The 24,444-nt window shown below is 44.5% G+C and overlaps 2 protein-coding genes across 3 annotated transcripts in view; one reads left to right on the top strand and one right to left on the bottom strand.

Annotated features, from left to right (window-relative positions):
* The first annotated feature begins 4,195 nt into the window (after positions 1–4,195).
* On the top strand, positions 4,196–6,757 carry POP5 (POP5 homolog, ribonuclease P/MRP subunit). Its single transcript, XM_069497278.1, has 5 exons — positions 4,196–4,225; positions 4,312–4,454; positions 5,661–5,810; positions 5,987–6,070; positions 6,176–6,757. Exons 1-5 carry the CDS (start codon positions 4,206–4,208, stop codon positions 6,289–6,291), a joined length of 513 nt encoding a protein of 170 aa, XP_069353379.1. The 5' UTR covers positions 4,196–4,205; the 3' UTR covers positions 6,292–6,757.
* Positions 6,758–7,436: 679 nt separating this feature from the next.
* RNF10 (ring finger protein 10) overlaps positions 7,437–24,444 on the bottom strand; it is a 33,837-nt gene continuing 16,829 nt past the window's right edge. The window contains exons 5-17 of one of the 2 annotated variants that reach the window (XM_069497570.1): positions 23,534–23,718; positions 23,318–23,454; positions 20,366–20,526; positions 18,597–18,722; positions 18,053–18,344; positions 17,720–17,853; positions 16,273–16,390; positions 15,932–16,033; positions 14,745–14,900; positions 12,386–12,486; positions 9,392–9,449; positions 9,133–9,291; positions 7,437–8,444 (exon numbers count right to left, since the gene is read on the bottom strand). In XM_069497570.1, coding sequence (XP_069353671.1) covers positions 8,368–8,444; positions 9,133–9,291; positions 9,392–9,449; positions 12,386–12,486; positions 14,745–14,900; positions 15,932–16,033; positions 16,273–16,390; positions 17,720–17,853; positions 18,053–18,344; positions 18,597–18,722; positions 20,366–20,526; positions 23,318–23,454; positions 23,534–23,718 — 1,806 coding nt within the window. In that variant the 3' untranslated portion in view covers positions 7,437–8,367. The remainder of the gene's footprint in view (positions 8,445–9,132; positions 9,292–9,391; positions 9,450–12,385; positions 12,487–14,744; positions 14,901–15,931; positions 16,034–16,272; positions 16,391–17,719; positions 17,854–18,052; positions 18,345–18,596; positions 18,723–20,365; positions 20,527–23,317; positions 23,455–23,533; positions 23,719–24,444) is intronic. The other variant, XM_069497571.1, reaches the window with a different exon arrangement.

The raw sequence follows: 24,444 nt of genomic DNA, 5'->3' as shown, positions 1-24,444 counted from the left end.
CTTTGCCACCAACCTCCATGGCGGCACCCAGGCTCTGATGGGGACTCCCTGGATGCCAAAGACACCTCAGAAAGGGACCCCGATTGGGTTCTTTCTCAAACATCATTCTAGGTCCCAGACATCCCAGAATAGGAAGTAGAGAGCAAGCAGTTAAAAGCACAGGTTTTGGGGTAAGACAGAGGTCGATCCAAATGGCCGTGTGAACTTGAGCAAGTCATTTTCCTCCCTGAGCTTCAGAGAATAATGGGACCTAACTTCGTGGGGCTGGGAGGGACTACATGAAGTCAAACACAGAAAATCAGAAGGTGCTTATACAGTGCCTGGCACAGAGAGCGTAATTAATGACAGCCCAGGGAACGAGGATGAAGAATAAAGACAGCTACTCCGGGTCCCACCCCAGAAGGCCCTGGGAACAAGATACAAGCTTGTAGCCTCTCAACCCCAAACCCAATCTAACGGGAGCTTTTTGGCAGTTGTACCAACCACGTCCTCATTTCCAGATTTCCCCATCTGCGAAATGGGTTGTGTGAGTGCTACGTCCGCCCGAGGAAGACCTTGCAGGAGCTAATGCTACTTTTGTGTCTGATCCAAAAGGGCAAAGTGAGAGTAGGAACGCTCAGCTGGGAAGGAGGAGAGGGATCCTGGGGAGGTTTCCCCCGGCCCCGGCCCCAGTCTCCTCCCCCATTCATCCGATCTGGTGGTCTAGGGTCTACTCTTTGCCGCAGAAGGGCGACTGCAATGATGCTAATAACAGCGGCTACCCCGTGGATCCCGCCGGTCCCCGAAGCGGTGAAGGGCACAGGCTCGGGGCAGACGCTGCGGGGTCGGGTTCCTGCCTGAATCCACCTCTCGGGAGGTGAGGGATTGGGGATCCAAGGCTCCGCCGCACGCTAGGGAGGAAGGCGAGGAGGGGACAGACTGGGAGCGCCGCTCGGCCGCCTCCCGGGGGCGCCCTCGGCCCGGGCACGCGGGCCCCGGAGGAGCCGCCGCCCCTCCACGCCTCTGCGGGCGGATTCCCCCGCGGCCTCCCGCGCCGCGCGGCGGGGACCCGGGTGATTGCAAACAGCCGCCGGCCTCATTAGGAGACGTGTAATTAGGCTGGCGGAGCCCGAGCGGCGCGGGCTAATTGCCACCGGGAGCGGGCTGAGCCGCCGACGCCGCCCGCCAGGCTACCGCCGGGTGTCTGCACCCCTGCGCGGCCGGGAGGGGCCGGGCCTGGTCGGACAGGGGGAGGCCTGCTGGGGAGGAGTAAATCATTCATCCAAAACGGCGTTTACTCTGCACTCACTGTGCCAGGCATTTTGCCCAAGTAATCCCTCTTGAGTTTCATACCCACCCGGGAGGGAGAAACCATTATTATCCTACCGCACACACAAGAAAACCGGTCTCTACAGACGGGATTAACCTGCCCGGCAGCACCTGGCCGGCAAAGGGCGGGGCTCGAACACACTAAGTGGACAGGTGAAGCCGTGCACAGGAGGACCTCTAACCTTGCGTCTAGACCGGAGCAAGGGCTCTGGGAGACAGGTGGCTTTGGGTTCGAATTCTGATCCTGCTCCTTTATGGGTGCTTTGGTCTGAGCCCCAACTGCACGTGGGCGAGGCGTTGGGATGAAGTGAGGGAAAGGCTGGGAAGCGGTAGGGGCCGAATGTCCAGGGAGTGTGGAGTGCTCTGAGGCTGGGGCTCGAGCTCTCCGAGCACTGCGGGCCTCTGACGCCCCCTGCTGGCCAAAGGAGGACGCTGGCGACACTTGCTGGAGAATGAGGTGGTTCTTGGGTGAGGAGAGCGGTCCATTGGTCCCTAAGCGGGGCCAAAGCGCTCCCTCCTCCCCTTCTTCCCTCCCCTCCCTCAGCATCCCTCCTTCAAGGTGGCGAAGGAGAGTGGGAGATAGGAAAATTGGGACTTCATTCCAGATCTTGCAAATAGTCGTTTGTGAACGTTGCCTCCCCTCATGGACCTCATAGGGCCCCCCAAGGTCATGACACGTCTACAAATAGTCAGGGGTGGGCATAAAGAACTAGCTACAACGCCATACATCAACGTACTGGGTATAGGTCGGTCTGGTGGCTCACGCCCGTAATCCCAGCACTTTGAGGGGCCAAGGTGGGAGGATCGCTTGAGGCCAGGAGTCCGAGACCAGCCTGAGCAAGAGTGAGACCTTTTAGGGTACTGGAAATGCTCTATAGCTTAATCTTAGAGGTGGTTACACAAATCTATATGTGTGCAAAAATTCGCTGAGTTGTATATTTAAAAATATGCAATATTGTATATTTAAAAATATGCAATACTACTTTTAAAAAATATTCAGGCCGGGCGCGGTGGCTCACGCCTGTAATCCTAGCACTCTGGGAGGCCGAGGTGGGCGGATCGTTTGAGCTCAGGAGTTCGAGACCAGCCTGAGCAAGAGCGAGACCCCACCTCTACTAAAAATAGAAAGAAATTATATGGACAGCTAAAAATATATATAGAAAAAATTAGCCGGGCATGGTGGCACATGCCTGTAGTCCCAGCTACTCGGGAGGCTGAGACAGGGGGATCGCTTGAGCTCGGGAGTTTGAGGTTGCTGTGAGCTAGGCTGACGCCACGGCACTCACTCTAGCCTGGGCAACAGAGTGAGACTCTGTCTCAAAAAAAAAAAAAAAAAAAAAAATATTCAAATGAAAAGGAAAGTACTAAAGAGTATAATCCTCTATTCTTAAAAAGAAAATTAAAGGAAACACATAATTCAACAAAGGGCACAGTTCTCAAACTGTTTTCTCCGTCTCAGGACCTCTTTACACTTTTTTTGTTGTTGTTAAATAAAATTACTAAATTTTTCTCTTTTCTTTTTTCCTCTTCCCACCTATTTTTGTGGCAGAATACACTCTTAAATTATTGAGGATTCTAACAAGCTTTTATTTTTGTGGGTTGTATCTATCAAGATTTACCATGGACATTAAAACTGAATAATGTAGGCCAGGCAGTGCCTCCCGCCTGTAATCCTAGCACTCTGGGAGGCCGAGGAGGGAGGAGCTCAGTAGTGCCAGTCCTGCCAGAGCAAGAGCCAGACTCTGTCTCTACTAAAATTAGAAAAATTAGCCAGACGCTGTGGCGCGCCTGTAGTCCCAGCTACTCGGGAGGCTGGGGCAGAAGGATCACTGGAGCCCAGGAGTTTGAGGCTGCAATGAGCTAGGCTGATGCCACTGCACTCTAGCCTGGGTGACAGAGTGAGACTCTGTCTCAAACAAACAAACATTGAAAAATGTTTAAAACACAATTCCATTCAAGGAAGTCTTGGTCCTAATAAAAAAAAAAACAAAACCCACAATTTCATTAGCTGTTAGAGCAGGGATGTCAACACATGTCAAGCAGCCTCTGGAAAACTTTCCTATTCACTAAGAAAGTGAAAAAAAGGCAAATAACATCTTAGTATTATTATGAAAGTAATTTTGATGTCGGGAACTCCCAAAATTAGTCTAGATCTCAGTGGTCCCTGGGCTACACTTTGAGAACCGCTGGTAAGGGGGCAAATGATAGACGAAAACACGCTACATAACGGTTATTCTCTCTCAGTGAGGGGATTTTAATTTATTATTTGGTTCTTTGTGTTTCCTGTAAAAAAAAAAAAAATGGAAAATACAATGACCACGTATTGTTTTTGCAAACAAAAAGGAGACAATACAGCGCCTCCATAAGATTGTTGGAAGGCCCAAACAATAATGCGTATTTGGCTTTACGGGAGGATTAAACAGAGCTCTAACCTGAAAATAAGGGTCCGATTTCCCGTGTGTAAATCCCTGGGCTGCGAGGACAAGGTCCTGCCCTCGGAAGTTCCATCGTTCAGCTTGGGGAGAGAACATAAGTGCCCCCACATAACTGTACTGCAAAGTCCCGAAGACCCCAAATACAACAGCTGCATCCTACACAGTACTGTAAACTCCGGCGCGGAGCAGAACCACCCCTGACCGCCACAAGCCGCCAAGCTCAGCCACCAAGCAACTGGTCAGACTGGCTCTCAGCAGAACGCATGCGCGCTTACACACGTAATGGCAGGCGGGGCTTGAAAGAGACTGACGGAAGGCTCGGCCTCTCAACTCTCTAGCTCCGCCCTCATATCCTGCCTCCCTCTCTGAGTGGCTGCAAGGCTGCGGACGCAAGCTTCCCATTGGCTGCGGGCGGGGCCGACATCCGCTGTGCATGTCGGGCCAGCTGGCAAGGAGGCCGCCATGGTACGGTTCAAGCACAGGTAAGCAACCCTTTCTGGGCCCTACGAGTGCCCTGCCCGGCCCCCGCGTCTCTGGCTCGCGCTCACCTCCGTCTCGCCTGCCACAGGTACCTGCTCTGCGAACTGGTGTCTGACGACCCCCGCTGCCGCCTGAGCCTGGACGACCGAGTGCTGGGCATCCTCGTACGGGACACGATCGCCCGTGTGCATGGGACTTTTGGCGCAGCCGCCTGCTCGATCGGTTTCGCGGGTGCGAGGGCGCTAGGGAAACCCGGGAGGACGGCGGAATTTGGAGTGGGCAGGCGCCAGAGGAGGGAGAACGAAGGGGCACGAGCGGCCAAGCCCGTGCATCGTCCTTTGTGCCGTATCGGTGCCTAAGCGCCTGGGACCTGGAGGGGGAGGTCCAGAAGTTAGGCAGAGATTGGGGGAACTTTGGGCAAGAATCCTCTCTGCACCTGTTTGACATCTATAACTGGGGGTTGTGATTGGATAGGATGGAGAATTAAATGAAATTGTGCATAATTCCTAGTAAAAGCTATTAAACCGATTACATTGACTTCACATGGAAAAAAATGTCAAAATTGCCCCCTGAAAAGCCCTTAGAGATGGTAAACTACAGAACTCATGGTTGTCTATATGTAAAGATAAGCCAGAACAAAGGGCCTTTCTTCCACACTATTTAAAATAGTTCTTTCTTTTACTATAAGTTCCAGAGTTAAATGCACATAGATGTGTCGGTGAGACCCAGCTTATTGCTACAAGGTATGGAGCCCAGTTGCAGTAAAAACAGCCTGGTCTTCAGGCAAGGGTTTTTTTCCTGCTGAATAAAGGTGGATATTCCCACTGCCCTCATTTATAGAACTAACTAGTGAATCAGAAGAGCATTTTATATTATTTGAGACAGAGTCTTGCTCTGTCACTCCAGCTAGAGTGCAGTGGCATCATCATAGTTCACTGCAACCTCAAATTCCTGGGCTCAAGCGATTCTCCTGCCTCAGCCTCCCAAGTAGCTGGGACTACAGGTGCATGTCACTATGCCCTGCTAATTTTTCTATTTTTAGCAGAGATGGGGGGTGAGGAGGGGTGGCTGGCTCTTGTGCAGGGCTGGTTTCGAACTCCTGAGCTCAAGCAATCCTCCCACTTCAGCCTTCCAGAGTGCTAGGATTACAGGCGTGAGCCACCCCCCTGGCCCTAGAAGAGCATTTTAAATTACAAATTCATTCACCAATTCAGAGTGGTGTGCAAGGCAAAGGGTGGTTATCCCCTTCCAAATGAAGGTCTGTCCTAAAGTGGTTTTTCTTCAGGAATCTTTGTTTCTACTCACTGGTACCTACCTTCCAAGTGCCATTTACCTAGAACATTTTTGGCATATAGTAGGCTCTCTGTTACCCTAAGGTTTTTAACCTGCTCCTGTGCATTCAAAGTCTTCCAAAATGACATTTTTTCCCTTTTACAGTTCGATACCTCAATGCCTATACTGGAATAGTGCTACTTCGATGCAGAAAGGAATTCTACCAGCTTGTGTGGTCAGCTCTTCCCTTCATCACATACTTGGAGAACAAAGGACACCGTTACCCTTGTTTTTTCAACACATTACATGTTGGAGGTAGGGATGGCGTGTGGTATGGCCCTGATTTTCATTACATGACAAGTTGAGTTCAATCGTGAGTGGTAGGTGGGTCTTACTGCTATCCCTCTAAGATACTTTCCCCTAGCTCTGAAAGTCTGCCAGGTAGAGAACTTTCACAAGCAGTTGACCACAAAAACTCTTTCATATGCCAGGTACAATTAGAACATGTCAGAAGTTCCTAATTCAGTACAACAGGAGACAGCTGTTGATCTTGTTGCAGAACTGCACTGATGAAGGTAAGCAACACTAGCCCAGTGCCCACCGGGCCATGACTGACCTTCAGCTGCGTAAGAGATGAATCCCAAGGACATCTTTCATCCCTGCTGTTTGCCTTTCTCCAGGAGAGCGGGAAGCTATACAAAAGTCTGTCACAAGAAGCTGTTTACTAGAGGAGGAGTCGGGTGAGGAGGAGCTTTCAGATAGTGGTGGTGAGGAGGCTGCTGAAGCAATGGAATGAGCTTCTGCTTCCCACACAGAAGGCTGCATTTTGCCCAAATCTCAGACCCACTTCTTTGGAATAGGACATTCTGGGTGGCAACAGCATCTTCTGCGGTGCTCCAGACTGAATGACTACCAACCAGAGGACACATTACCAACTTGAAATGGAGGACTTACTCAAACTAAAGTTGCCTTTACCTAGTGTTCTCTGGTTAAGTGATGCAGGTTGTGAACTCTGTAGTTACAGACATCTTTGTATCTAATTGCCTGGCTGAGAGTAGGCTTAATAAATGTATTTGGTTTCTATAACATTTAGCATACTTGTTACCAAAAAAGGGCTTATGGAGTTCATGCTTGGCCTTTTACCCCTGGCCTTGGTGGGCAGACTGGCTCCCTATGTGGTACTAGATGAATTTTGAATACTTAGCCTTCTATACTTGAGGCTTTAGCAAACCAAGTCATTTGGAATAGAAATATTAGTGAGACTCAACTACTAAACTTGGCACAGATCTATAGCCAGTCTCAGTACTGACCCATAGGGCCTTAAAAATACCAGATTTCTTTGCCAATACTTAACCAAGTGACTTAAAAACACAGATTTTGTGTTTGGTTGGTGGGGGTGGGGGTGGGGGTTTTGGCTTCACCTGACCTTTTTATGCAAGGCCTTGTAGCCACTACCAACTTCAGGTGGTTTTCTACAGTTCCATTCTTCCCTATTGCCTTACATCGGAAGACAGGGAGACTGCCACACTCACAGGAACTAGGAGGGGCAAGAGACTTGATCAGGTTTGGTCTGCCACCTACTGACATTTCTAGGATCTGTTTTCTCCATAATAAACTGGATAACATTCAAAGTATAATACAAATTTAACAGAAAGATTTGTGATTTTGGCTTCAATGTGGTGCTTCCCCCCGCAACTCAGGGCCGAACACCCTCATTCACCCAGGACAGTTCCTGACCTAGGATTTTTTTTTTTAAATGGCAGGTTAAAGCTAAGCCCAGCTCTAGAACCCTTTAGGCCTGACACCAATAAAAGACATTAATCCATGATAGCAGAATTGCTCAAGTTCATAGCAGCTATTACTTTAACCTATTCAAGAAGTAACATGTCTAGCTGGCCTGTAATCAACTTAAAAAAACCAAAAAGCTCACATTGCTTGTGCAGGTAATTTATTGCAACTATTTGCCTTCACATTCTGTTAACCTAGAGGTCACTTTATTAAGCAGCAAAAGAATTCACATCACTCAAATTCAGCTCAAACCAAAGCATAAGAAAACTGCTCTAGGGAAGAGGGAGGCAGGCAGTGGGCAACCCTACTGCTTTCAAACTGCCCTGCTCTCCTCCAGGTGTGCCAGACTCCTGTTCCTACAACTCGGGCCACTGTCATAAAACAAGCTTGATCTGAGGAGTGGCAAGTCCCAGGGCTTCCTTCATGACAGTTACAGCTTTCCTTATCAAGCAGCCACGTTCAAGAGGCAAAACCCTCCCTCACACATAGTGCCAAGAACAACCTACCCCATCAAGCTGGCAACCCAGGTCTGGCACCACAGCCTGGCCAGATGTCAAGAAAAATGAACTGCAATTCAAACTGGGTGTCCTAAATCCATTTTATTCCCATCCCTCTGTTTCTGTAACAAGGAGAACTGGCTGAACAGGTAGGGAAGATTCAACTACTTTTAAAACACAAACTGACAGGTGTGCTAAAACCATGAAGCCCTGACACATGATACGACAGCAGAGCAGTGCTGTACCATTCTGGTTTGGGCTATCCCAGGGGACGACAAAGGGACTCAAACTTATTTTGGGTTGAGAAAAAATAATTATATGTGGGTCAAAAAGACTAACCTGGCAACAAACTAAACACCTTGGCAGGAAGAGATCTCTTGTGAGTGTCAATACTTTATTTTGGTGTAAAGACGGGAAGCTGGAAAATACACTGTATTTAAAATTTTCTTGGTTCCCCCTCACGTTGTGGAAACCCCCTCCCCCCCAGTGCTAATCTGTTCAAACTCAAATACTTAAAAATTACAGCAGCCAAACAAAAGCACAGAAAAAAGAAAACCAGATGGAGAAGGTAGCCTGGGCCAGTACTGTCACTTGGTGTAGACAACTGAAGTGCTGAACAGGAGCTTCTGTTTCTGTTTTTTTCTTTTCTTTCCTCCTTTGTCTTCTAAAGGAAAACAGAAAGAGAACTTGCTTAGCTTGAAATGCCATCCTCTTGTCCCCTGGCCAATTTTCATCTCTAAGAGTCACAGAATGAGAACTAAGACTGTGGGATTAGGTTGCCTGGATTCAAATAATAGTCCTACACACACTACATGTGTCTTTAGACAAGTCACTTTATCTCCCTGGACTTTAGTTTCCTCATCTGTAATGGGAGAGTTACAGCCATTTAATGTGGTGGCTGGCAGAATAAAATCAGCACAGTGCTAGTAGGCACATAGAAAGCACAACACAAATGTGTTATGTTCTCACCTATCACGAATACCAGAGTAGGCTGGGCTTTGAGCCTGAATTCTCCATCCATTAGCCACTCTTTACCAACTCAAGATTCTAAACTATAGGCAAGATCTAATCTCCACCGTCTCTTGGAAGGGGAAAAAAAGAAAGAGTTCCTTAGAATTTCACTTCAGGCCTCAAGAATTAATCTGAGGTGGTAAATAGGTCCTATCTGACATAGCCATTGGACATTAGTTGACAGGACAATGTGCTGAATGAAGACTGACAGCCTAGAGGTTCAGATAAGAAGTGCCTGACCAATTAGTGATGTCTGCCACTGGATCCAGGTGGAAATGGCATTACATGTGTAGTATGTTTCACAAACCCTGTGGCTGAGCACTCCAGTTCTCTGTCCTTACCAGAGAGGGGATCTGAAGTAGCTGGTGTGTCCAGTTTCATGAAGGCTGCTTCAATAGCTTGGCTGAAGGAATTTTGGAAACTGGGCACAGGAACACGGTCTGAGTTATCACTCTCCCCATCGCTGTCCACAGGGGCAGGAGGAACTAAGCTGTTCTCATCTAAAAAATACCAGTGTTACAATTCTAGAAATAATTCTGGAGCCTTTCACTGAAAAGAGCCAAATTCACAACCCACCCTTCACCAGTGGGCCATCCTCACCTTTCTTTGGAGCAGTTTTGGGCCACACATCTGCTTTTGCTTTTCCAACCCTCAGCATCTGCCAAAGTGGGAGAGGGAGGGGAAAGAATTTAAATAACTCGTCCAGCTTCTCTTTTCCAGACTCCTACCCTGACACCAACTGGTTGAGGGGGAACACAGAACCAAATATCTCCTTTGAAAATATTTTCCAAGTACTTCTCTACTTAATACACCGTTTCAGTCATGTCCTTGACCCATGACAAATGGAAATGGCAGTGAAACCCACAAAGTGGTAAACCGTGAGCTATTCTGTTCTTAGGAAATAGGTAAAGAACACTGCATACAGGAGGCACAAGGGGTTCTTACTCAGACTTTCAGGCTGGGAATCCTGACTTTCTGCTAAGTTTTCCTGCCCTTCATGGGACCCCCTACAAACATCAACCTGTTGGAGTAAACGCTGTGTAGTAACCTTCAGTTTCAAAACAAACCACATGGCTATCAGACTTCAGTTACGCAAGGCCATGAAAACTAAACTTTATCCTGACACTGCTCCAACTGCCCTCACTACCTTTTAGTCTTAGCTTTGGCAATAGCTCCTTAATCATTAACTTTTAGATCCAGCCACAAACCAGTAAAATTCCTACAAGCACAGTAAAATCAGAACAATCCTTCTTCCCCTGATGAATTTTTTTCATCTCACTTGGCCAAAGCCAGTTTTTTTAATTGTTGAGGACCACTGTGAGTCCCAACTGCCCAATGCCATGCAACTCAAGGCAGGGAGGATTTTGTTCCTGGATAAATGTCAAGAGACAAGCCTGATAGGATTCAAGCAGGAATGCCTTATCCTAAAATCATGCGTCCTTGAGTGAGGCATGCCTATTATTCAAAATGAGCTGTGCTGCCAGATGTAGATTTCATTAAATAACCTTTCTTCATCATGTATTGCTCTGGTCATCTCCTCCCTTGGTCCCTGGGAGTTTGCCTCTGCTGTGGTTTATTTGACCCCTCCAAGCCTCACGTTGAAATCTAATCCCCAGTGTTAGAGGTGGGGCCTAATAGGAGGTGTGTGGCCACAGGGTAGGGGCCTCATGAATAGATTAACACCCTCCCTAGTTGGGGGGGGGGGAGTTCCTGGCTCCATTAGAGCTGGTTGTTAAAGACAGCCTGGCACATTCCGCCACCCACCCACCCCCCTCGCTTCCTCTTTCACAGCATGATCTCTGCACAGGCTGACTCCCTGACTTCTGCCATGAGTGGAAGTGGCTTGAGGCCCAAACTTCCAGCCAGCAGAATTGTGAACCAGATAAACCTTTTTCTTTATAAATTACCCAGCCTCAGGTAGTCCTTTATAGCAACACAAAGGGACAGGGTCCAAATAGTATGACATTTGAATCATCTCACTCTTAAAAGGTAATTAATATATATTCTGTACAATTCTACTGAGTTAAAATATATATATACACACACATATATATCACCTACATTTTATTCTTACCAAAAAATGTTTACATGTTTAACCTGAATCCACTCAGGAAACAATCACAAAAATCCAAACTAAAGGACACATTAAAAAACAACTGGCCCAGATGCTTCAAAAGTATCCATGCCATGGAAAGGGGGGGGAAATGCTGGGGGGGGGAGTGTGGGGGCAATAGTGGCAGACGAACTGTTATACTGTTACGGATCAAAAGAGATTGAAGAAATTTGACAGCTAAATGCAATGAATAATCTCTGATTGGACCCTGAACTGAAAAGAATAAAGGACATTGAGACAGATGGGGAAACAGAAATATGCGCTATATTCGATATTATTGTAGCAGTTAAATTTCTTGGACGTGGTAATTGTGGTTACTTAGGAGAATTGTTTTCTTCAGCATGCATTATCTAAGTATTTAATGGTGAAGTGTCATTCATGACACAGAAAAAAAGGAGGAGAAAGCAAACACAGCAAAACAGTAACTGGTGAATCTAGGTCAAAGGCATGAGTGTTCATCATTCTTTCAACTCCAAGTTTGAATTTTTCAAAATAAAGTTGAAAGGAAAAAAGCAATGGCAATAAAAACTAGTTTAAAAAAAACTTCAAGTACTTGGCATAACTCCTGGGAGCCACTTGCTTATCACCTCTGACGTCCAGCAGTTACTTTTGAGGACTACCTTCAAATTACTTTATTCTTCTTGACTACAGGACCTTCCTTACCAAAGTTCAATTCCTGCTCATTTCTCAGCACAAACTGCCATTTGTACATGAAAAGCATCCTTATCAATGGCTCTAAAGAACTGTTAAGGTAATGATTCCAAACTAGCCCCCAAAAAGCTAATACTGACTTCTTACAGGGGCACTTATCAAGCTGTCCATCATCTTCCTCAGATAACTGAACAAAGGAATGCTGAGTATTTGCTTATTGTTTGAGATTAGTAAAGTGATTTGACAGGAGGTCTCCTTAGCCTAGTGTTTCCCCACCCTGCTCCAAGGAAGCTGCTTTGGCCAGTTAAAGGATAACCAAGACACTCCTCTCTCCAACATGAAGAGGAATGTTTATTCTATATAACACATTAATACCACCTGAAACAGAGGTTCTAGACTAAGAGACCAGTTAAAATTGACTGATGCATCCCCAGCCCCTAGAACAGTGCCCAGTATGTAAATATCAAATGATTTTTTAAATAATTAAAACTGTGATAGTCCTTCAACTATTCTTGGCCTCTTTTCCCGGAACATCTACAGTAATATTGAAGACTAAATCCATGAGCTTTCCTCTTAAAGCCTCCCATGATTATTAGAGTCAGTGCAACATTATTAGCCTGTCTCTCCAACAGAGGGGATGTCCATGACATAATCTTGCAGCCAACTCCTTGCTGTCTAAAAGTGAATACCCCTCACACCCATGAGATGACTTAATTTGTACAGCTAGCTGTATCAGAATGACAAGTAACAATCCCTGGATGAGGTTCCCATAACAAGCTGCAGAGTTAATGTTAAATACCCTTGGGCTGCCTCACAAGCATAGGATTTACCTGGGCAAAGGAAGGGAAGGGAGAGTCTTCTTCCAGACTCCCAACGCAGAATGAGGGACTGCCCTGACCGGCAGTGGGTGACAGAGGGGTCAGCAGAAAGTCTGAAAGGGAACCAGAAACCTGATTATATGAGTCAAGTTCCAAAGAGCTAGTGTCCTCTTTAACAAGAGAGATGAGCCCTGAATCAGGTCTGGAAAATCACCAACCTCCCCTCAAAAAAGCAAAGCTTGATCCAACCTTCAACTCTACCATGTTCTTGTAAAGCAAAACAAAATTGTCTATTACAACAGTGACCAGTATAGGGAGAGAAAAAGCTTCATGGTTACACCACCACCAAGAGTCATGGTGGAATCTACTCCCTCCCACAGGAGGAAAACCTTGTTTGTTATAAAATGCTGAACTTTCCACAAAGGCTGGTTCTCAAGGCCTAAGTATTCTGTCATGGACTGGTTTTATATGGATGGAGAAGCTCCAAGAAAAAGACAAAATTTAATCAGGTCAACCTTTATGTTCCAGCCAGAAGATGTCTATGACCTGGGAGTATTCAATTAGAATCCACGACACATCAACAAGATCCAGCATGAAGATGCAAACTTTTTCCTGCTACTCCCTAGGTTAATAGTCTGCTCTATTCTTTCTGACCCAGAGTTGAACACTTAGCACAGATCTGTCTATCCACTGCCCTGCCCTGACCACTGCTGGACCAGAGGCCTATTCTCCCCGCCCCCCGTAGCAGACCCTTCCATAGCCAGGGGGCTGTCTAGCACTTTGATTCCTAGGATTGTCCATCTGCTCTTGCCTAAATACATTAAAAGCCCAAACTTTCAGAAAAGCTAGCATGTAAAAATACAATCTTTATACCACAAATAACGTATCCAATGATCTGCCATAGTCCTTTGTGTAACAGCTCCCTTCTCAGTTAAGCGCAAGAGCATCATGGTCATGCAGTCCTCGAAAACCAGGGGGTAATCCCACTTCCTGCTACTAAGTCCCTGACTTAGCCTCAGGTTCCTAATCTGCAAACTGATAGGCATAGGATCACAAGGGTCACCAACAGTTTTAAATAATCTGATAGGAAAAAAAGAAAAAAAAAAAAAAAACCCCCAGCCAGGCATTGTGGTGCACACCTGTAGTCTGAGCTACCAAGGAGGCTGAGGCAGAAGGATTGTTTAGAGCCCAGGAGTTAGAGGTTGCAGTGAGCTAATGACACCACTGCACTCTACCCAGGGCGACGGAGTGAGACTCTGTCTCAATAGGAGAAAAAAAAAAAGGCAACTGAACATCCCTCCTCACAACCTTCCGCCCCTTCATAGTAAAAAGAAAAAAAAAGAAAAAAAGAAATATTCTGACACAGAAATAAGTCTTAAGTATCAAAAACTATCTGCCAGATAGATGAAGATCAGAAAAGATAGCTCTCTGAAATCATAGTCGGTAACTATTAAGTGTTTAATTTCCTAACACTTTAATACATTCTCTCCATGTAAGAAAAAGTATTTCACTTTTTATTTATTTTTTTGTGTGTAGAGACAGCATCTTGCCATGTTGCCCAGACTGGTCTTGAATTCCTGGCCTCAAAGTGATCCTCCCACCTCATCCTGCAAATTGCTGGGATTATGTGTGAACCACCACTCCTAGCTAAGAAAAAGTATTTTTAAAAAAAAGCTAAAGGCCTCTTTGAACAACGTGTCAATCCTGATCTCACTCCCTAGAGTAGAACACTATTACCAGTTTGGAACATGCCTATTGTAATATTTTGCTATACATTTAGATGTAAAAATCCATAATAAAATGCTTTGTTTTGTGGTGGGTTTTTTTTTTCAAGCCACAAATGTCTGTTCTTATTCTACAACTTCCTCTTATCTTCCCATTAGTCCACGAAGAGAACTATTTTCTACTTCAACAGGTGTGAAATATCTTATAGTACAAATGCTATAAATTAGCCACTTCCCTACCGGTAGGCTTTGTAAGCTATTTCCTCTCTTTTTTCTTTTTAGTTATTATAAATAATGCTACAATAAAGAGACACATACAAAGATGCTCAGGCATACAGGGGAGTATCGCAAACATAAAAACTAGAAATAAAATAGCTGGGACACAAGGAAGAATCTAGGTTTAACTATCCTGCCTAATGAGCTGCCTTGAGGTTTTTAGAAGCTGGCAGGGTAGTCAGTACAGCCAACTGGGAAGGGTCAATCAAATGGCAAGAATTTGATGTACCTCGGGACCACCCCAAGTAAGGTTATTCGCCTAAAGACGGACGACGCTATGTTGAGTAGGTCAGGGTTGCAAATTCAGACACCAAGGCTTTGCTTAAAGTCTAGCTGATGGCTGAAATCATTAAATCCCAACTCTTATTTACCTGCATGGGAACCTGGACTTCTGCTAAGAGGAGAGAGAGAGAGGGCTCCTCGGCCCTCGGTGCTGGTGGGACCCAAAGCAGAATCAGAGGAACAGGTATAGGAATTGAAGGCAGGAAACTGCTGTAGATTCTCCAGGGGAATGTGGACTTCCGGATCTGCAAAGAAAGACAACAATGGTAGGCCCATTTACAGAATTCTTCAAATCTTATCCAACAGCTGAGGACAGCCAGTATGCATACCCCCAAGGGTCTAGAGAATGCAAACAGAAGCTTTAAAACCCAAAGTTATAATAATTGTCATTCTGTATCTGTTTTGATATAAAAGCCCTATTCCAACTATTCATAACTGAAGCTAGGTGATAAACATGGGGGTTATTTATACTGTTCTCTCTACTTGTCTGAATAGTTTCATAATAAAAAAGTTAAAACAAAAAAATCCTATTCTTGAGGGGAGGGGGGGCAAGGGCAATATACGTAACCTAAACTTTTGTACCCCCATAATATGCTGAAATAAAAAAAAAATCCTATTCCTGAAACATCAGTTTTCCCAAAGTGTAGGGCATGTACACAGCTTAAGATGTAAACTTTATGTTCCCATCCCACATGGAGTCAAAGCAGCTAAGTCCTTTCCACAGACCCAATCCCTTGCTTTCTAGTGGATAACTAGGCCCTGATGTCACACTAATCCCCTGGACTCAATGAAGCTTATGCTGAAGAACCAGATCAAAAGACTCTGTGCTTACTGATACAAAAGACCTCTTAAATCCAACTTCCTACATTTGTTAGTCTGTCAAAGCTTCTACCTTATAAAACCCATGGCAGACTCACCGTGTAGAGCTGTCCCATTTAATAGAGAGTCAGAGGTAAGGTCAGTGATCCATAGAGACCGTGGTCCCCAGTATTCTCACCAGATACCCACTTCCAATCCCTGGAACAGCTTTTTGTCACCCACTATGCCAAGGTTGAATTTGATCGTAATCCTTACTATGCCCTTTGACCCATATTAATGTTTTAAATTCTCCAGCCTATAAAGGAGGCACTCTCATTATTTACATTTAAGAGTTGAAGAAAACAAGTGGCTGGGCTGAGACATGAACCCAAGAAGTCTGGCTCCTGGGCGCGGGCCCAGAGCCTCCATACAATGAGGCACAGCAGTACTAGTCAAAGGAAAGAGTTCCTGAACTTACACTTGCCCTGTTTCTTGTTCTCCTCCATCTCAATTCTGCGCTCTCGACGGCGTTCCTCCCGAGCCTTCTTTTGGCGCTGACGCTTCCTCTTCTCAATGTCATCTGTGGGTTGGTCAGGTTGTGAAGAAGCAAACCCAGGACAACCTGGTCATTAACTCCTCCCAGTACTAGTAGCTAAGCCCACACCAGTTGGTCCATCTGGACTAGGTGAATGCAAGGAGTGTTTCAGGAGGTACTGAGATTCATGACACAGCTCCTTAAGTTTCCTCCCATGCTGGGCTTTTAGCCACAGGAATCCCTGAACCCCACTATAAAGAGAAGCAGAGCAGGCGCATTCTCACCTGAGAATATCTCTAGGGTTTCCTTAGAGACCAGAGGAGGCTGTAGAGCCAGTTCACAGATGCTGAACTCACAGGTGAGCGGCAAGTGAGAGAGATATCTGTGACGCTGTCGAACATCCTACGTTGGAAAAGGGATCAATTCACAACTGAGACCAGGCCTGACTCAGAGCCGAGGATCCCAATACATCTGTTGTATACAACAGTGCACATCCACTCACAGATAGAACCGTGGCTCAAGAGAGTAGTGCTCAGTTATCACCATTTTGAAAAGCCAAACAGAAACTGCCAAATGACCTACAATAAGGCAGAATAAGCAACCAGATCCAGTTTTTTGGTTTATGCTGCAAGTGAATAAACTGAGCCTGGCAACAAATAACCTAAAACTGATCAGCTGTTTCTGATTTTCTAGGGCCCACAATTGAGGGAGGAGAACAGGGAAGATAATGTGTTGGCACAAAAAAACCAAAAAACACCAACCTATGAACCACTGACAGAACTAATGATAACTGGGAAGGAAAGAAAATAAAGCAGAATTCCCTACTGAAAGAAGCTTGGCCTGAAATGGTAAAAAACGAAGCCCATCAATTTAATTTTCATTTCTATCCTTTTTCTGTGTAAGTTTGATGAAAAGTTCATTACTCAAACAGTCTAATTTTGAGGCTTATTACAAATTTGATCAATACAGAGATAATCCCCAAAGGGCAAAAGTTCACATATATAAATTATCAAACAATAATTCACAGGTATCTGCAAAGCTAAAAATGCACTTCGAGCCTGCATAACTTAGCTTAAAACCTCCAAGGACTTTAAGTTTTTTGAACATTTCTCCCAAGCAATAAGGAGAAAGAACAAAAATAAAACCCATCTTGAGCCAGGCACAGTGGCTCAAGCCTATTACATCCCAGCAACTCAGGGGGCCAAGGCAGGAGGATCATTTGAGGCCACAAGTTTGAGAACAGCCTGGCCAATATCGTAAAGATCCTATCTCTAAAAAAAAGGTTACAAATTAGCTAGGTGTGGTGGTGTGTGCCTGTAGTCCCTGCTACTTGGGAGGCTGAGGCAGGAGGATCGCTTAAGCTCAGGAGTTCAAGACTACAATAAGCTATGATTGTGCTACTGTATTCTAGTCCGGGCAACAGAGTGAGACCCTGTCTCTAAAAAAAATAAACTCCATCTTGAGTAAAAAGAGGAGACATCCATAACCCTAATTATAATAAAAGAACCTGAGAAGCAGGGAGCAATGGTAACTGACATAATAGAACCCTAGCATGCTGAGAGGGCACCTAACTTTAAAAAAAATCATAACCCCATCATCACTGACAAAAACACTTAAAATACAAAAACTAAAGGCCTTGAAGGTTTGCAAGCATAAGCCGACTAGGCCTACCTCAAAGAGAAGAGGTTAGCATTCCTCTCCCACCTTCCACTTCTAAAGGAAGGACTTTACCTCAGACATGGAGTACCCAGCAATCTCCACCACAGTTGCCGAGATCTTCTCAGGGCTGCGCTCCAGGCTGCCATATTCCCGCACGAGGCAGCGCACATTCACAGGGTGCAGGAACATGTGCTGCCCATCCTCCGCTGAAGACAAGGGACTCCATCACGTAATAGTCTCGACCAGGCCTCAGGATGCCCCCTGCCCCCACCCCCATGCCCAATGGCATAAGCAATCCAAGCCCCCAGGATCTGGCAGAGACACCCCTCCCCGCTTAGAGAGCCAGGTCATCTCTCTCTCAAACACCGCTGTGGCAACCCGGCCCTCCTCTTCAGGGACCCTCACCTTGGTAGAAGTAGTAACAAGGAGAACTGCTCAGGTGTGTGAAGCCTGGCTTGGTGATGGGTTCCTGCTGGCTGGACTCAATGCAAGTGGTCCGTTCCCCAAGATTGTCATCTGCTAACTCCGAGTAATCACAGGCCTCTGACAACCCCTCAGGCTCTGGTTCAGACACTGCCTCCTCTTCCTCTACCAGAGGAAGAGCAAGAGGACGAGAAGGAGAGTCCAGAGAACAAACGTCTGTGGTTTCTTCATCAAATGCAGACAGATATTCTAGCACACCCTGTTGGAACAAACTCTAGGTCAACAGAACTGTGTGTTCTGCCTTCAGGAAATGATGTGGCAAAGGCAGGCTAAGAACCAAGCTCCCTGAATGTTTACCTTAGCTGTCACACTCACTGACTGAACATCCCCGGGGAAAGAACTAATAAACACACAGGAAATACTGAGTCCCCTCTTCTGAGAAAGTTCAGGTCTCACAGCATTGCCTACCAGCTCAATAGCATTTGAGGAATGGTAGCCATTTAGTCTATAACAGGGACACACTAACCTTCCCGGGTTGAAAGACAGACTCCTTCGCCAAGGGAGCCATCAGCACCAGTTGTTCCAGAGCAGCCATGACACCAGTGGCCTCCCCTCTGCCTTCAGCCAATCCTGTTAGAGCCTCCTCCCGAGTCTAAGGCCACCAGAGGGAAGACCAGAGAAAGATAAGTTTGCAGAAACATACTTATAGGAGCAAAAGTTAAAAGGCAACAAAACCCAATGGGAAGGGTTTAGTTAGGGACTTAACATCCTCAATCTTAACAGAAGCAAAAAGTATCTGTACCCACAAAGGATGATATTCTGCTTAGAGTCCAACACTGACATCACCACACAAAAGCTTCCTGAACAGAAATCAAAGAACATGAAACTAGCCTTTTAGGTTTTACAAACTACACTCAGAAAGAGACCCAGAGTGAGAGGCAGGGGTCTGGCTAAGCCCACCTCAACCTGGACAGCCCTAATTTCTATGTAGCCTTTCTTCTACCTGAAATGGCTTTTGAACAAATATTACTGCAAGACAGAAAGAAAATAAAAATTAAATATGCAGGACTCTGCCTAAGGAGAACCTGGGAATCAGTGAGACAAGAATTCAAAAACCACTTCACCCCTTATTATTTAAGTGTCCTTAAGTAAATTACCTAACTATGATTCCACTTCCTCAGCCATGAAAGGGGTAGTTGTATCTACCACACCAGCACACGAAGCTTAAGTGAGACAAACATAAGTATAGCACTCTGCCTGTCACACACTAATCACTCAATAAATGTGGGCTTTTATCACTCTAACCTACATCAGTCAGTGGTTCTCCACGTGTGGTCTGGGGATGAGCAGCATCAGAATCACCCTGGAACTTAGTATAATGCAAATGATTGAGTCTGAGTCTACTAAACCCAGATCTACTGAAGCAAACTCTCAGGGTGGAGCCCAACAACCAGTGCTTCTGATGCTTAAGGTTTAAGAATCCCTGTTGTGAAGGACATACAGGACTTAAGGAATTCTATCCTTGGATAATTCTTGCTGCTCCACCATCCTCAGCAGGTATTGCTAAGGCAGGCCATAATACATTCCCCACATCATCTCTCTGATAAAACACCTCTAAAATCCAATCTAAGAATTCTCCCAGGCCGGGCGCGGTGGCTCACGCCTGTAATCCTAGCACTCTGGGAGGCCGAGGCGGGTGGATCGCTCGATGTCAGGAGTTCAAGACCAGCCTGAGCAAGAGTGAGACCCCGTCTCTACTAAAAATAGAAAGAAATTATATGGACAACTAAAATATATATATACAAAAAATTAGGCGGGCATGGTGGCGCATGCCTGTAGTCCCAGCTACTCGGGAGGCTGAGGGAGTAGGATCGCTTAAGCCCAGGAGTTTGAGGTTGCTGTGAGCTAGACTGATGCCACGGCACTCACTCTAGCCCGGGCAACAGAGTGAGACTCTGTCTCAAAAAAAAAAAAAAAAAAAAAAAGAATTCTCCCAGAAAACAAAAACACCAACCTTGCTTAACTAAGAACATGGCTAACCTAAGAAACGCCACTGTCACAATTAGTTATAATGTCATTTTGACTTGTTACTTTCTACAAAGAGCTTAAAAGCCCCTGGGTTAGCCCTTCCCTCCTATCACCAAACAAAGTCCAGAGCAAACTGGCTTTAGCCATTCCCTGATTATTTTAAATGTGGGCTTGAACTAACTTATCCCCACTGTCCATCCACTCAGAGCCTCTGAGAGTAGAAAGGTTTAGCATTTCTGCTTTTAGGTTTCTAATGTATTTTCTCACCTTGAGCTCCTGGATAGCTGCCTCAATAAAGCAGGACTCGGGAGTGTGCTTCTCCTCTGCCAGCTGCTGTTCTAGCGCTACTTTCTCTTCCAGAACCACCCGCTGCAGCACCTGCTCCTTGGAGGCCAGCAGCAACTTGGAGTACTGGCTGTGCTGTTCATCTACAAGAAAGCCAGCAAGATCACAAAATACAACACTCAGTGCTCATTATGGTGTGGCTAAATAGGAACTTTCATACACAGCCTTGACTTTTTTCTATGGTGAAGATGGGGTAATTTAGCATAATTACCTAGAAAATAATTTAAAATAAGGTTTACAATTCTGGTTGGCCTTAAAATAAGGTTTATAAGTCTGACCCCTTAATAGAAGACATCTAAGAAACCAGAGATACAGTCAAAAATTTAGTCACATGTTTATTAATTACAGCATCGTATGTAATGTCAGAAAAGCCAAAACCTTCAGAAACAGGTGGGTGGGAAAAAAAAAAAAAAAAAAAGCCGAAACCAACCAGTAAATCCAACTAATAAAGAAGTGGTTAAAGAAAATTTTGTGGACTCTAAAAATGTTTATCTAAGAAGGGGCAATTAGTGACATGGAGTAATATGAATGCCAGACTAGCAAATCTAACCTCAATCTCACAAATATACATGCATAGAAAAAAATTCTACAGTTAACATTTTGGTGTACTTTTAGGTAAAAGGATCATGGATGACTTATTTTCTTTACTTCCCTCCTGCATATTTTCCGTACTTTTTAAAAAGCTTAAAACAATGTTATCTTGAGACCCCTTTGAAATGCTGTTTTCCCACCCTCACATCCTAGTACCTGCCCAGAGATAACCATTTGCAAATTTGAATATATACTCTTCAAATCTTGTTCTATATAATGATATACACATATTCACAAATAAAGGTTTTTCCATCAATTATAACTGCACATCTTTTTCTGCAGCTTATTTTTTCAATGTCTTTAAAAACTTTTAATAACGTTAATAGAGATTTACTCCATTCTCACCTTCTGCATACTGCTCCACATTATGAGGTACTATAATAAGCCTCTTGTGGAACATTTAAGTTATTGCCAATTTCTCACTATTACATTGTAAAAAAAATCCTTATACATGCCCCTTGGTACAAATTATTTCTTTATACTTAGGTATAAATGCTGGATCAATGGTTGTGCGTATTTTAAATACAACCAAATTGCCCTCCAATGAAAGGCTGTATCAGTTTGCACTCCCACTGAGACCGAGAGTACCCATTTCCCCAACTCCTGCTAAAATGCAGTTTTACCAATGTCTTTTGGGGGGCGGGGGTGCGGCCAATCTCATGGGTATTTTGATTTGCATAACTCTTAGCCAAGTTAAACCTCTGTGATACATGAAAGTTATTCTGATTTCCTTTACTGGCAAATACTCTGTTCGCATGCCATAGCCCATTCTTCTAAGTTATTAATTTAATTAATAGAACATCCATAGGTTCTAAGTGTTTTTTTTTTTTTTTTTTTTTTTGTTGAGACAGAGTCTCACTTTGTTACCCAGGCTAGAGTGAGTGCCGTGGCGTCAGCTTAGCTCACAGAAACCTCAAACTCCTGGGCTTAAGCAATCCTACTGCCTCAGCCTCCCGAGTAGCTGGGACTACAGGCATGCGCCACCATGCCCGGCTAATTTTTTCTATATAGATTTTTAGTTGTCCATATAATTTCTTTCTATTTTTAGTAGAGACGGGGTCTCGCTCTTGCTCAGGCTGCTCTCGAACTCCTGACCTCGAGCGATCCACCCGCCTCGGCCTCCCAGAGTGCTAGGATTACAGGTGTGAGCCACCGCGCCCGGGCGGTTCTAAGTGTTAATCTAGAAGTTTGGGATTTTTTTTTTTATTTTTACATTTTTAAGTTTATTTTTATTTTTTTTTTGGTAGAGACGGGGGTCTCACTATGTTGCCCAGGCTCTTGAACTCCTGGCTTCAAAGATCCTCCCCAGCTCAGCCTCCCAAAGTGCTGGGATTATAGGCATGAGCCACCATGCCTGGCCAATCTTTAGTTTTAAATGTGTAAATCTTCCTCTAGTTTATCATCTGTCAACTTTAAGGACTCTTATCAGATATAAGTTTGATTCTTATAAAATCAAATTTATCACTCTTTCCTTTTACAGTATTTATGGTGTCAGGCTGGTTTAAAAATTCACCCATACTTGAAGATTTATAAAGAAATTATTCTGTGTTTTCTTCTAAAGGTTTAGAAGTTTTGGACTTCTTACATTTAGTTCTTAAATCTATCTGGAATTAATTTTATGAATGGTATGAAATAGAGATCTAATTTTAGTAACAGTCAATTGTTTCAATATTTATTGAGAAATCTATCTTTTCCCCAGAGATTGAAATACCACTTAAATGCTCACTTCTGCATGGAACACAGAGAATACCACTTCTGGCATTTTCCCCACTGTAAGCATTGATCACACTCTATATTAGAATGATTTGTCTACCGGGTCTCTTTTTGTTTTATTTTTTGTTTTTTAAGGCTAGACACATGAGGCAAAGCAGGACTAGAGAAGGAAGAAACCTTTAATTAGCTCTGATTAATTAGTTGTAAACACCACTGCACTTGGACCAGCCCAGATCTGTCTCTTCTATCAGACTACTGAGTTCCTTGATGACAGACACCAACACTGGCTGACTGTGGAATCCCTAAGACTCGGCACAGTGCCAGACATTATTCAATGAAGACTTGTAAAATGAAAAATTAAAATATGTGTGTGTATATGAATCAAACCTGAAACCAAGAGTTAATCCACTCTCCATGAACTCCACCCTAACCTATTAGAATGCTATGACTAATGTGGACATGCTAGAACTGGCTTGCCCAAAGACTAACTTTCTAACACTAGAAGGATATATTCAACAGCCTTAAATGGTATACCCAGGATTATTTGTCCCCCAAATCAGCAGAACTCACCTCCTAGACGAATGGGATGGTCAACGTTCATCCATTTGGATTTGGGCAAGGCCACCAATACCCCTTTCTCCCTCTTCATCAGCTGCATCGTAATGGTATCACCAACAACATACTGACGTGACTCTGTGGCAACAACACTGTAACATGGACATTTAGATGTAGCAGGACAAGGAGTTAGCAAACTGGGGTCTAATCTTGTAAATGTCTCTATCTCACCTCTTGAGATCCTTCTTATGCACAGAACTATAACAGATGGGACATTTACTCCAGGTCTTCTCACTCAGTGAAAGATAGTGCAGGATGCAGGCCCAGCAGAAGATGTGTCCACAACGGGTTATCTTGGCTGCAGTAGGTGGATAGAGGCATATTGGGCAAGATGGCACTTCATGGCTACAAATACGCTGAAACAAAACACCACAAGTTTCACTGCTTTCAGAACTGACTTGGGATTGTGAAAGTTAAAGCCTCTCCTCTCTCATCCCTATCCCTCTATGTCCCTAACTCAACACAGCTTCATGAGATTATTTAACAATGCAGGTACACACATAATAGCTCCTAAGCAAATCATTAAGGAAACCATAAAAATGGTTTAATTAAAACATACATAATAGGTATTTTGGAGGTTCTACATTAAGGGAAAAAAGACAAATCATTATATAATCCCATTTATAAAAAGAGATTTGATATGCATGCGTACATAAAGGCATAAAGAGGGTCTACAAGTAATCTCCCAGTGATTTCCAACAGAGAAGGCATTAATCAGACTTCACTTAACGTGTGTCTATGTTTTTTTAACCAATGCATATAAAAAGTAAGTTTTATAGGCCTTCTATGTCATTATTAGATGATTTTATCAATTTTCACAGTAATGGGAATTCAAGCTTTGGGGCCAAAAGCCCCTGTTCATCAAAAAAGAAAAAAAAGTACCTGTCATTTTTAAAGTTAATTCTTCCACATCAGATACCCTATTCAGATCAGCAAGGGATACCTAGAGTTCCTAACCTCAGTAGAAAACCAACGCAGCAGTGACTTTGAAAGTGCAGTTGTGTGGCTCATTCACCTGCTGCAAAGCTGAGGTCTCATTTGATACCGATTACTACAAATGGCTGCCAATGAAGCAATGACTA

This window comes from Eulemur rufifrons, chromosome 21 (assembly GCF_041146395.1).
Source record: "Eulemur rufifrons isolate Redbay chromosome 21, OSU_ERuf_1, whole genome shotgun sequence".
Taxonomy (NCBI): Eukaryota; Metazoa; Chordata; class Mammalia; order Primates; family Lemuridae; genus Eulemur; species Eulemur rufifrons.
This window is presented reverse-complemented; position numbering and strand designations above follow the sequence as displayed.